At 33.8% G+C, this 17,328-nt stretch overlaps 1 protein-coding gene and 2 long non-coding RNA genes across 3 annotated transcripts; 1 reads left to right on the top strand and 2 right to left on the bottom strand.

The window, feature by feature from the left end:
- Nucleotides 1-1,940: 1,940 nt before the first annotated feature.
- Nucleotides 1,941-2,768, bottom strand: LOC136776419 (uncharacterized). The gene is made up of 3 exons (XR_010823068.1): nucleotides 2,391-2,768; nucleotides 2,131-2,299; nucleotides 1,941-2,039 (listed from the first exon to the last, which is right to left on the bottom strand). It is a non-coding gene; the product is annotated as an uncharacterized lncRNA (long non-coding RNA).
- Nucleotides 2,769-3,208: 440 nt separating this feature from the next.
- LOC136776171 (putative nuclease HARBI1) lies at nucleotides 3,209-4,471 on the top strand. The gene is made up of 3 exons (XM_066731549.1): nucleotides 3,209-3,350; nucleotides 3,458-3,614; nucleotides 3,685-4,471. The coding sequence occupies exons 1-3, from the start codon at nucleotides 3,209-3,211 to the stop codon at nucleotides 4,469-4,471; spliced, it is 1,086 nt and encodes a 361-aa protein (XP_066587646.1).
- Nucleotides 4,472-5,217: 746 nt separating this feature from the next.
- Nucleotides 5,218-5,857, bottom strand: LOC136776402 (uncharacterized). The gene is made up of 3 exons (XR_010823064.1): nucleotides 5,745-5,857; nucleotides 5,420-5,654; nucleotides 5,218-5,334 (listed from the first exon to the last, which is right to left on the bottom strand). It is a non-coding gene; the product is annotated as an uncharacterized lncRNA (long non-coding RNA).
- Between the last annotated feature and the right edge of the window lie 11,471 nt (nucleotides 5,858-17,328).

Here is a 17,328-nt window from a genome sequence, read left to right as displayed (position 1 = left end):
TTATGGTATAAGTGAATAAATAAAATAAAAATGCTTTTCCTAAATTGATTTTTAATTTTGATAAAATGGTCAAATGTAGCCATTAATTAATTAGATTTGGTAATAAATACAACAAATGCGGTTAATTATAACAAATGATTTGAGGTAAAATAAACTCAATGTTTTTATATTAATCTGTTAACAAATGCATTTTTTTATTTATTATTGAGTCCAATAAATTAATGGTTATTAAAAAAAAAATTCCTTGTAATGAAAAAAAAATGAAAAAATTTTAAACTTCACCAAGACTCGAACACGAGCCCACCGCATGACAAACGGCAACCTTACCGCCTGCGCTACATCGCTCACCTGATGTACCAAGAGCAAAACAGCCTTTTAAAGACTGACTACAATTCTTTCACTAACTCGTCATAAACGATCAAGAATTAGCTGTAATAATAAATACATTTATCTACATAGCATTATTGTACTAAATTTATTGTTTTTAATTTGAAGCATACATTTTGCATGAAGATATGATAATTTAAGGGTAACCATTCAGTACTCTATATACAAAACTATTCATATGCTCAACTATCATAAATAAATTAAGTAATATTATAATATTTGTTATATGTAGTTGAATAACTATGATAAACGAGCATATGAATAGTTTTGTATTTAGAGTATTGCATGAACACCCTTAAAGTATCGTATCTTCATGTAAAATGTATGCTTCAAATTAGAAACATAATAAATTTAGTGCAATAATGCTGTGGAGATAAATGTATTTATTATCGCAGCTAATTCTTGATCGTTTATGACGAGTTAGTGAAAGAATTGTAGTCAGTTTTTAAAAGGCTGTTTTGCTCTTAGTACATCAAGTGAGCGCTGTAGCGCAGGCGGTAAGGTTGCCGTTTGTCATGCGGTGGGCTCGTGTTCGAGTCTTGGTGAAGTTTAAAATTTTTTCATTTTTTTTTTCATTACAAGGAATTTTTTTTTTAATAACCATTAATTTATTGGACTCAATAATAAATAAAAAAATGCATTTGTTAACAGATTAATATAAAAACATTGAGTTTATTTTACCTCAACTCATTTGTTATAATAAAACGCATTTTCTGTATTTATTACCAAATCTAATTAATTAATGGCTACATTTGACCATTTTATCAATATTAAAAATCAATTTAGGAAAAGCATTTTTATTTGCTTTGAGTTTTTAGGTAAACGCAGCACCACTTCACTCGGATGACACGTAAAAATGTCACGGTTAGCGGTAGTCGCTCTTCTTCTGACGCCAATGTTGCCTGAAGTCCAAATCACACCTATGCTCTCCAGGCATAGTTGTGTTTGTACCGCTTCCCTTTAAATTTTCTATACTGCTGCTGGCTAGCGCTTATCTTCATTTTTGTTGCTAAAAGCTTGATTCTGGCATCACTGCCGTGTGGAACTATTAGTTTGCTAATAAAAGCAGAGGCTTAATTTTAAGAGATTGCAACATATAGTAATTAATATAGATACAATTGTAAAAAGAAAACAAAAATTTTATTTTACATATATTAACTTTAAATAAAATCCCACAAAGTACTGTAAAATATCTAACATGTTATATTATATATCTAATCTGTCAGCTTTTTTATTTTAATATTCATCTCAATTATCACAGTTTGATCCTCAGCGATGACACAGTAACCACATTATAGTGAATCTATTCTTTTTTTTTAATGTTCGATCCACATAGCTTCATCCTCAGCAGTGATACAGTAAACACACGTACATTACTATAATTTAATCTGAAACAAAATCCCACAAAGTACTATAAAACATCTTACATTTTATATTATATATCTATTCTGTCATTTTCTTTATTTATTATTGCATTTACCTAAATTGCTGACTCATTTATTTTAATATCTGTCTCAATTAACACAGTTTGATCCTCATCAGCGATGACACAGAAATAACATTATGGTGAATCTATTCTTTTTGTTTTAATGTTCAATCCACATAGCTCCATTCTCAGCATTGACATAGTAAAAACTTTACAATAATTTAATCTGAAACAAAATCCCAAAAAGTACTATATAAAATCTTACATTTGAAATTACAAATGTAATCTGTCAGCTTCTTTATTTGTATCGTATTTACCCAATGTGTTGACTTGTTTATTTTAATATTCATCTCAATTAACACAGTTTGATCCTCAGCGATGACACAGTAACCATAATATGGTGAATCTATTCCTTTCATTTTAATGTTCAATCCACATAGCTCCATCCTCAGTAGTGACATAGTAAACACATTACTATAATTTAATCTGAAATAAAATCCCAGAAAGTACTATAAAATATCTTACATTAATATTATATATCTAATTTGTCAGCTTCTTTATTTATTATTGTATTTACCCAGTTTATTCACTCATTTATTTTATTATCCGTCTCAATTAACATAGTTTGAATCTCAACGATGACACAATAACCACATTATGTTTAGTCTATTCCTTTATTTTAATTTTGAAAATCCGCACAGCTCCATCCTCAGCACAGTGACATAGTAAACACATTACTATAATTTAATCTGAAATAAAATCCCACAAAGTACCACAAAATATTTATATCTTACATTTTATATTATAAACTTTATTGTTATACTTATCTAAAATGTTCAGTCCTTTATATACTTTTAAAAATTATTTTTTTGTACATTTTACAAATTTCGTCACTTTATTTATTCACTTATACCATCAGTATATCAGCTGTCAGTAAGATTAAAACTGTCACTTTATTTCTTTATATTACTTTATAACTTGCGGTATGTATATTGTATGTACGATACAATAATACTAACATTTGTCTTGGCTCACGGACCATGCATTATGTATTTTGAAATTACGAGGATTAGATTTTCAATCCGGATTCAGCCAACCGCAGTCATGCAGTTCCTGGCGGGAATACGAAGAAATTCCCTAGGTTAATCCGAATTATATCTGAGCTTTTCGATGAAACTAATCTGATTAAGTGGAAGATCTGAGTTATTTTAATAAGATTATCCACTAACCGCGAGTTTACAATTTGTATTAACTAAAATTATTTGAAAAAAGTAAGTTGTAATAATAAGCTGCTGGTAGTGCTGATTATACTGTTTTGAATGGCAAATCAAAATAAATGTCAATAATCACAATCGGTTAACCGTTGGTTTAAAATTATATACTTATTTGACAGATATGGCATTAAATAATAGCATTATTTCGATTATATTCGGTGATGACGAAGAAGAAGATGCAGTGATTCCAATTCAGAGGAGGGAGGATCATATAAGAATTGAAAATTACTTTTTATACATTGCTTGCAATTACTCTTTGTCCGGTATATTTAAACTTCAAGCTGCCTTTGTTTTAATATCATGACATTTTTATTCAAATATATTAATTTTTATGCCTTTAATATATGAACATTTTTATTTTGCTACACAGATTTCAAATCCCATTTCCGTTTAAAAAGAGAAACTTTTGAAATATTATTACAACAAATAGGAGGAGAATTATTACGAAAACATCATGCTCCTAAAGTTGATCCTGCTAAACAATTGGCCATAACTTTATGGGTTTTTGGCAATCAAGAAGTTTATAGGTTGGCAATTATTGAGTAGTAAACAAAATCAATTTAAGTGTAATCTAAATAAAAAAATAATTAATTATAGATCTGTTGCGGATAGATTTGGTCTTAGCAAGAGCACTGTATGGGAATGTGTTTTTAATGTAGCTTATGTATTAGAAGAACATGTAGGAAATTATATTAAATGGCCAGAAAGACAGGAATTATTGCATAATCAAAGGCAGTTTCAAGCGATCAGTAATTTTCCGGGTGTCATTGGTGCAATTGATGGATGTCACATAAAAATCAGTGCACCTTCTTATCATCCAAATAGCTATATAAATCGTAAAGGCTTTCATTCCATTATACTTCAAGGCATATGCAACGCTAATTTAAAATTTATACATGTGTTTGCTGGTTTTTGTGGAAGCGTTCATGACGCTCGTGTTTGGAATGAGAGCGATATTAAACGATTAATTGAAACCGAAAAAAATAGATATTTTCCTGAAAATAGCCATTTATTAGGAGACTCTGCTTACCCATTATCAACTTATTTGCTGGTACCTTATAGAGATAATGGGCATTTAAATGAATTGCAAATAAATTACAATACCAAACTGTCATCAACAAGAATAGTCATCGAAAGAACATTCGGAATGTTGAAAGGCAGATTCAGGAAATTACGAAATATTTATATGTTTAATACTGAAATGATCCCTTTAGTTATAATGACTTGCTGTATTTTGCATAACATATGCATTGATGTTGGAGATGATCCTATTGATTTTGCTGTCAGCGAAGAAATAGAAGATAATAATGATTTCTATGGTGATGAAGATGTAATTCTGGACGCAAATATGAAGAGAGACATCATTGCTAATCTAATAAATTAAGGTAATAATTAACCTGTTCGTAAATGATAATTATTTATATCTTAATTTATTTGAACAGAAAATAATTCTTATATTGAAACTATATGTATAAAACAATTTGGAAAGTATTCATAGCAATTGTATGAGTTCAAGGAATATTTTAAAGTGCTTAAATAAATACATACTTTTAAACTTGATAACAAGAAACGTATCTTAATGTATTAAATGCTATCATTTAATTTATATAAGAGTATAAACCTTTAGCCTAAAATAATAGATTTAAAATTATTCTTCCCTGAATGTGGTACAGGGATATTTTTTTAATAATTCAAGAAACTCTTTTTTAATGGTGATATTTTCCTTATGGTGTCTTTCTCGTTGTTGAAGTAAGTTTGTATATAATTCTTTTGAAGAATTAATAGAACGCTGTCTTACATTTCTTTTATCTATATTACATCTACATGCATTTTCATTAATGTTTAAGCAAGAAGGATCATCATTATCCATTTCAGGATTACTTTCAATTCGAACAATATTTTTATTCATTCGGAAACCTGATGTGCTTGAAGCTGTTGATATAGGGTTCATTTCAGGCATGGGATCAAGAATTTCATGCATTATGTCATAATACTCCCAATTATCTGTGTTTTGTCCTGTTTGATTATTATTCTTTTTTACATGTTTATACCTTTGCTTCAAATTTTTCCATTTCATTGCACATTGCTCGCCACTTATGGAATAACCTTTGGCAGAAAAAATATTTGATACTTTGTTCCAAATCCTTTTTTGAAAGCATTTTTTTTCTCCTAACTTGTTAATGTTATCTCTAACTGCTTCTATCAATAGTTTCGTTGTTTCAGTACTCCAAGCAAATCTTTGAATAGCTGCAAAAAGCAAAAAGATAATTAAAATAATTATTTTTCTTATATTACTTTTGCTTATATATTTTAAATAGAAAATCTTCATTACCTGGTTCATCCATACTGATAATATGAATAGTCATACAGTTATTTTATGTCACTACTTATGATAATTTCATTGTTTAACCATATGACAGTTTTTTCACCACAGTTGCCTATAATCTTTATTAATTTTGTAATGATAGTTCTTTAGCAGTAAAGTCCACAGTGATCCGCAGAAATAAAACGTTCTAATTCAGATTTATTATGTTTATTAAGCATCTCTATTAATAACGATATCAAACCTAACCAAGAAAGATAAGTTAGATATTTTATTCTTTTATTAACTTTTAAAAATGGTGCGATTATAAAAAGAATAATTATCAAAAACTCACAGACAACTTTTTGCAGATAATGATTACAAATTTACACAATTGTTAACCGTTCTCGATTAGTAATTAATACTCTCACTAAACGTCAATCCTTGATCCCACTCAATTCAATCCGGTTCAGATTCATCGAACAGCTCGGATATAATTCGGATTAACCTAGGGAATTTCTTCGTATTCCCGCCAGGAACTGCATGACTGCGGTTGGCTGAATCCGGATTGAAAATCTAATCCTCGATCGTAAGCAACCAATTAGAAATATCTATATTGCGGTCCCTCTACAGTCTCTACCCTCTGACGTATTTCCGCCGACCAGTAGTATCAGCAGCGACTATAGCGTAGTACCCAAAATAGTACTACGCTATAGGATATGTCGCTTTTGGGTACTACGGTAGTACCGAAAGCAGAGATGAAACGGGAGATTGCTCATGCGAGGTCCCGAGGCAATCCCTACCGGTAGGCGGCGCTGGTGTTGGCAAACGCGTGTCTCAGGTCCATCTAACCCCTAACGCCATCTATCGGAAGAGACCACGAAGCACGAGCGTTAAGCTTAGAATAGGGTAAAACATATATGCATTGTTGCCAGAAAGCGGAATAAAGAGAGAGCGGAGATATTTTCTCGGACCTCTCTGTCTTTCTCGCTGTTAGCTTCTAGCAGAAGAGTCGAGGCAAAATCTTTCCGTTTCGCTTTGCCGAAAATCTACCAATATTCGATGTCATTTATATTTGCAGGCCAATGCCTTTATACATGATTTTTTCAGCATATTTATTTATCAGCATTGACTTATTTAAATCAATAATAAATTAAGGAAATGCGTATTTGATATATAATAATTATTTTAACTATAATTTCATCGTTATATTTCGCTTATTTCCGTAAAATCTGAATTTCTTTAGTTTATTATTGATTATTGTAAGTCAATGGCCATTAAAAAAATTTAATCTTAAAAAAAAAAAGAAAAGTACCGTTCAGGAACCGAACCCGGACCCACAAATCGCCACGCTATTACCTTACCGCCTAGACCACGAGGCTTCTTCAGTGCACCGTAAACAGATAGTCTTTTTAAGTGCTTGAAATCTTCTTTTAAACCATATAAATAAACGAGCAACCGACAGCTTTATTCATTATTATTCTGTCATAATGGTACACAAATTAAGGAATAATTATATTTTGAATAGTTTTCAAAAGCTTTTCCAATAGCCAAGAACGAAGATAAATAATCAACGCTCGCAGTTTCCGTTCTTGGTTATTGGAAAAGCTTTTGAAAATCTACATTATATAATTATTCTTTAATTTGTGTACCATTATGATAGAATAATAATGAATAAAGATGTCGGTTCTTCGTTTATTTATATGGTTTAAAAGAAGATTTCAAGCCCTTAAAAAGACTATCTGTTTACGGTGCACTGAAGAAGCCTCGTGGTCTAGGCAGTAAGGTAATAGCGTGGCGATTTGTGGGTCCGGGTTCGATTCCTGAACGGTACTTTTCTTTTTTTTTTAAGATTAAATTTTTTTTAATGGCCATTGACTTACAATAATCAATAATAAACTAAAGAAATTCAGATTTTACGGAAATAAGCGAAATATAACGATAAAATTATAGTTAAAATAATTATTATATATCAAATACGCATTTCCTTAATTTATTATTGATTTAAATAAGTCAATGCTGATAAATAAATATGCTGAAAAAATCATGTATAAAGGCATTGGCCTGCAAATATAAATGACATCGAATATTGGTAGATTTTCGGCAAAGCGAAACGGAAAGATTTTGCCTCGACTCTTCTGCTAGAAGCTAACAGCGAGAAAGACAGAGAGGTCCGAGAAAATATCTCCGCTCTCTCTTTATTCCGCTTTCTGGCAACAATGCATATATGTTTTACCCTATTCTAAGCTTAACGCTCGTGCTTCGTGGTCTCTTCCGATAGATGGCGTTACGGGTTAGATGGACCTGAGACACGCGTTTGCCAACACCAGCGCCGCCTACCGGTAGGGATTGCCTCGGGACCTCGCATGAGCAATCTCCCGTTTCATCTCTGCCGAAAGTACTACACTTGGCAACCTTGCAAACGCGTGTCTCAGGTCCATCTAACCCGTAACGCCATCTATCGGAAGAGACCACGAAGCACGAGCGTTAAGCTTAGAATAGGGTAAAACATATATGCATTGTTGCCAGAAAGCGGAATAAAGAGAGAGCGGAGATATTTTCTCGGACCTCTCTGTCTTTCTCGCTGTTAGCTTCTAGCAGAAGAGTCGAGGCAAAATCTTTCCGTTTCGCTTTGCCGAAAATCTACCAATATTCGATGTCATTTATATTTGCAGGCCAATGCCTTTATACATGATTTTTTCAGCATATTTATTTATCAGCATTGACTTATTTAAATCAATAATAAATTAAGGAAATGCGTATTTGATATATAATAATTATTTTAACTATAATTTCATCGTTATATTTCGCTTATTTCCGTAAAATCTGAATTTCTTTAGTTTATTATTGATTATTGTAAGTCAATGGCCATTAAAAAAAATTTAATCTTAAAAAAAAAAAGAAAAGTACCGTTCAGGAATCGAACCCGGACCCACAAATCGCCACGCTATTACCTTACCGCCTAGACCACGAGGCTTCTTCAGTGCACCGTAAACAGATAGTCTTTTTAAGGGCTTGAAATCTTCTTCTAAACCATATAAATAAACGAGCAACCGACAGCTTTATTCATTATTATTCTGTCATAATGGTACACAAATTAAGGAATAATTATATTTTGAATAGTTTTCAAAAGCTTTTCCAATAGCCAAGAACGAAGATAAATAATCAACGCTCGCAGTTTCCGTTCTTGGTTATTGGAAAAGCTTTTGAAAATCTACATTATATAATTATTCTTTAATTTGTGTACCATTATGATAGAATAATAATGAATAAAGATGTCGGTTCTTCGTTTATTTATATGGTTTAAAAGAAGATTTCAAGCCCTTAAAAAGACTATCTGTTTACGGTGCACTGAAGAAGCCTCGTGGTCTAGGCGGTAAGGTAATAGCGTGGCGATTTGTGGGTCCGGGTTCGATTCCTGAACGGTACTTTTCTTTTTTTTTTTAAGATTAAATTTTTTTTAATGGCCATTGACTTACAATAATCAATAATAAACTAAAGAAATTCAGATTTTACGGAAATAAGCGAAATATAACGATGAAATTATAGTTAAAATAATTATTATATATCAAATACGCATTTCCTTAATTTATTATTGATTTAAATAAGTCAATGCTGATAAATAAATATGCTGAAAAAATCATGTATAAAGGCATTGGCCTGCAAATATAAATGACATCGAATATTGGTAGATTTTCGGCAAAGCGAAACGGAAAGATTTTGCCTCGACTCTTCTGCTAGAAGCTAACAGCGAGAAAGACAGAGAGGTCCGAGAAAATATCTCCGCTCTCTCTTTATTCCGCTTTCTGGCAACAATGCATATATGTTTTACCCTATTCTAAGCTTAACGCTCGTGCTTCGTGGTCTCTTCCGATAGATGGCGTTACGGGTTAGATGGACCTGAGACACGCGTTTGCCAACACCAGCGCCGCCTACCGGTAGGGATTGCCTCGGGACCTCGCATGAGCAATCTCCCGTTTCATCTCTGCCGCCACTAATGGCCTGCAAGATTTTTTTGATGCGTTTAGGAACCATACTTCCTCATGGATTTTTCCCCGCCTGGACTGAGCGACTGGAAAGAGTATAGGATGTGTATGATAGGCTATCCTTGTTTAAATGCCTTAAAGAGAAAGAGAGAGCCTTATACCGCGTTCAACGTGGTTTCTCCAGGCCTTCGTTTCTTATTTTCCTATCTCGGACGTCGCCATTGCTCTTCTCTCTCTAACTCATAGATTTCTATCTGCGTCTTTGTCTAAAATAATTCTACGCCACTGGGTGATTTTTTGGTGAGTCTATACCACTGGACCTATCTGTGAGTCTTGTGAGAGTGTGAAAAGTGCAGAAATGTCAGTTTGGCAGCGCGGATTTTTAATCAAACGAGTGTTAGTATAAATTGTTAAAGAGTTTTAATTTGTTGGAAAATGTTAACCAGTTATAGTGAAGTTATAAAATTTTTAATGACTTTTCTGGATTATCGAAAAAAACAGGTATAATAAATTTTTTATACTTTTAAAAACTTACATTACGTATTAAGGAAATATATTAAGTTAATTCTTGTCAAAATTAACTTAATATATAAATGTATGAAACAAATAGATTCATGAATTTAAATAAGAAATACATAATAAAAAATATTATTATAAATTTTTAAATAAAATGCAGATCCTAGTGTATTTATTATCATGTATAGTTAATTGGTAAAATTACTGCTAATTATAATGTCTCTTTTTCCTAGGTGTAAAGGTTCTATGGAAGGTCCTACCAGGAGTAAAGTGCATACGTCATACTGATTTCAACCAGAGGAATTAAGCAACGCTAAGGAATGGAACACAGATTCAGATCACGCAGCATGCTCTCCACATCTATAATAAGCCAACCTGTTTTCTTAGATAAATAATATTACTGATAACCATATATAAAATGTATTCAAACATGATCCTTTGTGGTTTCCCTTATGTTTCGCAGGTCAAATGTTCTATTAAGGCTGATGAGCTGCATCCAATTGGTGAATAAAAATGAGGCCAGGCTATGTGTCAATTCTGCTGCTTCAAATTTGGAATCTCCATGCAGAAGCCAAATGGAAATATTAAAAAAAGATTTGTTATTCAGGTATTATTTAAAAATGATCTAAATGCATCAATATGGCTATTACTGGTAGTCATTTTTCAAACTTGTTTATATCTAAACTTATTTTCTTTGCTGATTTAGGTCCAGTAAATATTAATAGATTTGGCTGTCAGTATTTGGTCTCAATAACTGTCCTGCATTATAATAAATGGAGACTAGTAAAGTTGATGAACTGCATCCAAGTGGTGAATAAAAATGAGGCCAGGCTATGTGTAAATGCTGCTGCTTCGAATCTGGAATCTCCATGCAGAAACGAAATTGGAAAGATTAAGAAAAGATTTGTTATTCAGGTATTATTTAACAATGATCTAAATGCATCAATATGGCTATTACTGATAGTCATTTTTCAAACTTGTTTATATCTAAACTTATTTTCTTTGCTGTTTTAGGTACAGTAAATATTAATAGATTTGGCTATCAGTATTTGCTTTGAATAACTGTCCTAGATTATAAATGGAGATGAAAGAAAATCTTATATATAAAAAGTAGGGTACAGGATAATGAATTAATTTTTCAAAATATTTTTCTTTTCTTTATTTAGATTACGTTTATATATTATACTGTGAATTATAAAAGATTTATTGCAATAGGTTCAAGAGCAATATACCTTTTTCTGACGATTTTAATTAGCTTCTTATTACTTTTTGTCCTTCTTATGTTTAAACGTCGTCATTTGTCATGAATCCCACAGATAAATCTATATTTTTACTTTCCTATGGGTAATTCTACTTTGCATATGTATTTGCATCCATGCTCAAAATAATTATAATCATAGTAAATGAATGTATTTATTGTGTTCGGGAAGTAAAGCTTTGTAGATTATGGTAAAATGTATTAGTTTATTGAAATATTATTAATTGATAAATGAAATTATTACTATTTTATAAGGTATTAACTATATGTAATTTTAATAAAATAAAATGCATTGTATAAAGATTATTTCAATTTTATTTATTATAAATAATCGTAGTTTATTAGTGTATATTAATAAATTGTTTTTACAAATAATATTAATTAAAAGAGACTATCCATTCAGGGAATATCAATCACTTATTTCAAATTGAAAAGTGTAAGATAAAGAGGATAAGTTTACTTAAATTTGTAAATGAAATTAGCCATATTGATGCATTTAGATCATTGTAAAATAATACCTGAATAACAAATCTTTTTTTAATATTTCCATTTGGCTTCTGCATGGAGATTCCAGATTCGAAGCAGCAGCATTTACACGTAGCCTGGCCTCATTTTTATTCAACACTTGGATGCAGTTGATCAGCTTTACTAGTCTCCATTTATTATAATGCAGGACAGTTATTGAGACCAAATACTGACAGCCAAATCTATTAATATTTACTGGACCTAAATCAGCAAAGAAAATAAGTTTAGATATAAACAAGTTTGAAAAATGACTACCAGTAATAGCCATATTGATGCATTTAGATCATTTTTAAATAATACCTGAATAACAAATCTTTTTTTAATATTTCCATTTGGCTTCTGCATGGAGATTCCAAATTTGAAGCAGCAGAATTGACACATAGCCTGGCCTCATTTTTATTCACCAATTGGATGCAGCTCATCAGCCTTATTAGAACATTTGACTTTCGAAACATAAGAGAAACCACAAAGGATCATGTTTGAATACATTTTATATATGATTATCAGTAATATTACTTATCTAAGAAAACAGGTTGGCTTATTATAGATGTGGAGAGCATGCTGCGTGATCTGAATCTGTGTTCCATTCCTTAGCGTTGCTTAATTCCTCTGGTTGAAATCAGTATGACATATGCACATTACTCCTGGTAGGACCTTCCATAGAACCTTTACACCTAGGAAAAAGAGACATTATAATTAGCAGTAATTTTACCAATTAACTATACATGATAATAAATACACTAGGATCTGCATTTTATTTAAAAAATTATAATAATATTTTTTATTATGTATTTCTTATTTAAATTCATGAATCTATTTGTTTCATACATTTATATATTAAGTTAATTTTGACAAGAATTAACTTAATATATTTCCTTAATACGTAATGCAAGTTTTTAAAAGTATAAAAAATTTATTATACCTGTTTTTTTCGATAATCCAGAAAAGTCATTAAAAATTTTATAACTTCACTATAACTGGATAACATTTTCCAACAAATTAAAACTCTTTAACAATTTATACTAACACTCGTTTGATTAAAAATCCGCGCTGCCAAACTGACATTTCTGCACTTTTCACACTCTCACAAGACTCACAGATAGGTCCAGTGGTATAGACTCACCAAAAAATCACCCAGTGGCGTAGAATTATTTTAGACAAAGACGCAGATAGAAATCTATGAGTTAGAGAGAGAAGAGCAATGGCGACGTCCGAGATAGGAAAATAAGAAACGAAGGCCTGGAGAAACCACGTTGAACGCGGTATAAGGCTCTCTCTTTCTCTTTAAGGCATTTAAACAAGGATAGCCTATCATACACATCCTATACTCTTTCCAGTCGCTCAGTCCAGGCGGGGAAAAATCCATGAGGAAGTATGGTTCCTAAACGCATCACAAAAATCTTGCAGGCCATTAGTGGCGGTCATTAGACACCAGCGACAGAATATGCAGTTTATCTCTCCTATGTTTTCACTTGTCGCTTGTCGCTCGTCGCTAGCAGCGACATATTCTGAAGCGGGTTCTGAATGTAGGAACGAAGGAAACGGGTGGTTGTTATTTGGCATCTGGCGTCCGCTTGTCATCACTTCGTGGTTTTTTGGGTAGCGTCATTGTTGTGGTGTACTCCAATTGAATTTTAATTTGAATATATTTCAAAAAAAATTGTGAAATTGATTAAAATAAAATTAAAACCTTGTAAGGTATGTATATATATTGAATGACTAATTAATAAAGATATCATACATTCGAAATATATGTTTTTTCTTAAATCATAACCAAAATATTCCCTTCACTTTCCTTTATCGCATGGTGGATGAAAAGTATATGATTGTTACAAAATTTTCATCTGGAATAAATTAACTTGGCATTCGAAGTTTATATCTATGTATAAATATTTATTTTATATTAGTGTGTGTCTTGTATTCTTTACAGAGTTTAAATTAAGACAACGGACATGTCTTACGAAGACAAATATATTAAATGGCTCCATCAATGCACGCATATCATTGATAAAAGGCGTGACGAAGAGATGAAACGTAGGAAGGCCGCAGCAGCTGCAATATGCATGATAATAAATAAGCAGGAAGAAAAAATACAAAAATATAAAAAGAAACGGTTTTGGGTGAACAATATTTTTGAAGAGAGAAATAAGTATGGATTTTATCATGCCACAATACCAAAATTTAGTCCAGATATTTTTAAAAATTATTATCGCATGAGTGCTACTCAAATTGAGGATCTTTTAAGAATTGTGGCTCCAATAATAGCAAAAGACACTTCAAGAAGAGATCCCATACAACCTGCAGAACGTTTATCGCTTACATTAAAGTTAGGTAATTGCTCTTTATATGTGTACGTACTTATATTACAAAATTATTGAAAATTATAAATTATAAGCTACGTTAAATTGTACAATAAGCGGAACATATAGTGTCCCTCGATTGATGCATTTAGGAACCACATTTTAAGACATCTCACCATTAGTAACTCAAGATGGAAATCGCAAGTTAGCATACATTTTACATTAAACAAACTTTGAATAATAAAATTTTAAATATATTTAATCAAAATGTGTATGCTTACTCGCGCTTCTCTCTATTGAGTTATTGGTAGTGGGAGGTCCTCTAGCGTGGTTCCTAAATGCATCAAGAAACGACATATATGCCGATCCGTGTACTTGACGCACTATATATTATAAACTTATTAATTATATATGACGCTTTCTTTTTCCTACTATTCTTCAATATTACTTTGTTTATTTTAAACATTTGTTTTAATTCTTCAGATTCTTAGCAACTGGAGATTCAATGCATAGTATATCCTATCATTATTTAGTTGGTGTTATAATTATCGGAAGGAAAGAGAGACGATAGGACTTAACAGAAAGATAAACTTTAGTTTTGGTATGCTTTATTGGCAATGCTTCTTCGTTACACACGCTACGTGGGCAACGATCACGGAGTTACAACTACTGTACAATACTGTTTACGCAAGTAGTGCGCTCCGGCGCCTTAATACAATGTTTGGCTCACGGCTCACACATGAGCAGTGAGCATATCGACGTACGATAACTTTGTTTCTCAACACTCCCGCCGTTTGAGTGCGTCGAGAACCCTATGCCTAAACCGTTACATAGATGCTGAAACTGTCTCTTTGGAAGTGCTTTGGTGAATATATCAGCTAGCTGCTGATCCGTAGGAACATATTCTACCGCTATCTCCCCACTTTCCACAGTCTCGCGAACGTAGTGATGCTTAATGTCTATATGTTTGGTTCGCTTGTGGAACTCCGGATTTTTGATTAACCGGATTGCACTTTGATTGTCTATTTGTAAAACTGTCGCAGTTACCGGTAGACACCCGAGATCATTTAACAGTTTCCTCAGCCAAATGGCCTCTTTCGCAGCTGCGGCTGCCGCAACGTACTCAGCTTCCGTTGTGCTTAGTGTGACTAGCTTTTGTCGTTGAGACGACCACGTCACGACTCCGTTTGATAGACAAAACGCATACCCTGTGGTAGATCTACGCGTCTCCACGTCGCTTGCGAAATCTGAGTCTGAGAACCCCTGTAACTCCGAGTTACTCCCGCCGCTTTTGTACATTATTCCGACTTTTGTTGTTCCGACCAAGTACCGGAAAATTCGTTTCGCCGCTTGCCAGTGGCTCTCATTGTGATTGCTAAGAAATTTACTAACTGAACTCACCGAATACGCGATATCCGGCCGCGTCACAACCGCAAGAAACATTAAGGAACCCACTGCTTCTCGAAACGGTATTTTACTTGGGTTTTCATTGTCTTGATCGTTTGGAACTAGTCGCGCGTGCGGGTCGGCAGGAACACTTGCTGCTTTTGCATCGATCATCTTAAATTTATTAAGGATTTTCTTTACGTACGCTTGTTGATGCAAGAATATGGTTTTCTTTGTTCGATCTCGTTCTATTTGTACCCCGACAAATAATTTTCCATCCCCGATCGTAATATCGAACGCTTTTCCTAACGATTTTATTACTGACTCGAGGGCTTCACTTGTTTTTGCTGCGATGAGTCCGTCATCTACAAAAAGTGCTAGAAATACATCTACACCGTCTACCCGTCCTCGAAAGATACATTTGTCGGCTTCCGTTTCGCGAAACTGATATTTTTCTAGGAACTCGCGAAATTTTTCGTTCCAGCACCTGGGTGCTTGTTTCAAGCCGTACAACGATTTGTTTAATTTACACACGAAATCACGTTTTTCTTCTTTCTTGGTGTTGAGTCCCTCCGGTATTTCCATGTAGATCTCTTCCTTCAGCTCACCGTGAAGAAAGGCTGTTCTCACATCGAATTGTGTGAGCTCCAAGTCCTGTTCTGCCACCATGGCCAATAGAACTCTCAATGAGTCATATCTCACGACTGGCGAGAAGGTCTCCGTGTAGTCAAGTCCCTCTTTCTGTTGAAAACCTCGTGCACAGAGTCTCGCTTTGTACCGGTATACGTCGCCTGATGTGTCTCGTACAACCTTGAACACCCATTTTGAGTCTATGGGCTTTCGATCCGTTTTTCTTGGTACGATCGACCAAGTCTTGTTCTGCTCGTGCGCGTCGAACTCTTCCTGAATCGCCTTGGCCCAGTTTTCTGCCTCGGCACTGTTCATCGCCTCCTGAAATGTGTTTGGCGGATTATATTCGGCGAAGTCGACCTCATACCTTATGGGTCGTCGGATGTTTGCACGGTCCCGCAGTTGTCTGTTATCTCCTGGTTGCTGCCGATCTTCTTCTCGAGGATCTTCTCTTTGTTCGTTTCTTTCAGGTTCTTCCTGAGCATCCTGGTACTCTTCCTCTGGTTGCTGCTCGAGCGGTTCTGCCACTTCTTCACTTTCGTCCGCTCGAAGATTAAATTCGAGTTCTTCCTCTTTTTCTGCCCCAAGTTGCGACCTCTCGTTGAATGTGACGTCTCTCGACACGGATATCTTCTTATTCTGTGGATTGTACAGACGGTAGTTCATCGAGTCGTTCTGGTATCCAACTAGGATCAACTTTGTGGCCTTCGGATCTAATTTCTTGCGAAATTGTTTGTCGATATGCATGTACGCATCCGACCCGAACACTCGAAAATGGGACACATCTGGTGTTTTCCCAAACCAGATCTCGTATGGAGTTTTCTCCTTACCTGTAGCCAGAACTCGGTTGAGCACGGTCACTGCTGTTCTGACTGCTTCCGCCCATAGTGACAGAGGAAGTTTCTTTGCCGTTATCATTGTGCGCGCACTCTCGATGATCGTTCTGTTGTCGCGCTCGGCTTTCCCGTTCTGTTGGGGAGTGTAAGGTGCCGTGGTTACCAGCTCGATTCCACGAGCCTCGAGATATCGCTTCATTTCACGGTTGCAATACTCTCGACCATTGTCCGTACGTAGCACCTTCATCGGTTTGCCGAATTTGTTGTCGATCAGCTTTTCGTATTTCTTGAAAATTTCGAAAACATCAGATTTGTGTTTCATGAAGTACACATACCGAAATCCTGATGCATCGTCCTTGAAGATTATGCAGAATCTTGCACCACCGATCGACTCTGTTGAGAATGGTCCACATACGTCCGAATGTATGTATTCTCCCGGTTTTGTGTTTCTTCTAGTCTCGTTCCTTTTGAACGGAAGTCTGTGTGCTTTTCCGAAGGCACA

Source organism: Prorops nasuta, unplaced genomic scaffold (assembly GCF_024137725.1).
Source record: "Prorops nasuta isolate Cenicafe-Biocafe unplaced genomic scaffold, Cenicafe_Pnas_1.2 PNAS00009, whole genome shotgun sequence".
NCBI classification, from domain to species: domain Eukaryota; kingdom Metazoa; phylum Arthropoda; class Insecta; order Hymenoptera; family Bethylidae; genus Prorops; species Prorops nasuta.
The sequence above is the reverse complement of the archived record's forward strand: the minus strand, read 5'-3'. Positions and strand labels throughout refer to the sequence as shown.

Excerpts from the sequence above, each read along its gene's own strand:
- LOC136776171 (XM_066731549.1), top strand. The coding sequence starts at position 3,209 with ATGGCATTAAATAATAGCATTATTTCGATTATATTCGGTGATGACGAA. Across the intron at positions 3,351-3,457 it reads TTGCAATTACTCTTTGTCCG|ATTTCAAATCCCATTTCCGT; the intron begins GTATATTTAAAC and ends TTTGCTACACAG. Across the intron at positions 3,615-3,684 it reads GGCAATCAAGAAGTTTATAG|ATCTGTTGCGGATAGATTTG; the intron begins GTTGGCAATTAT and ends AATTAATTATAG.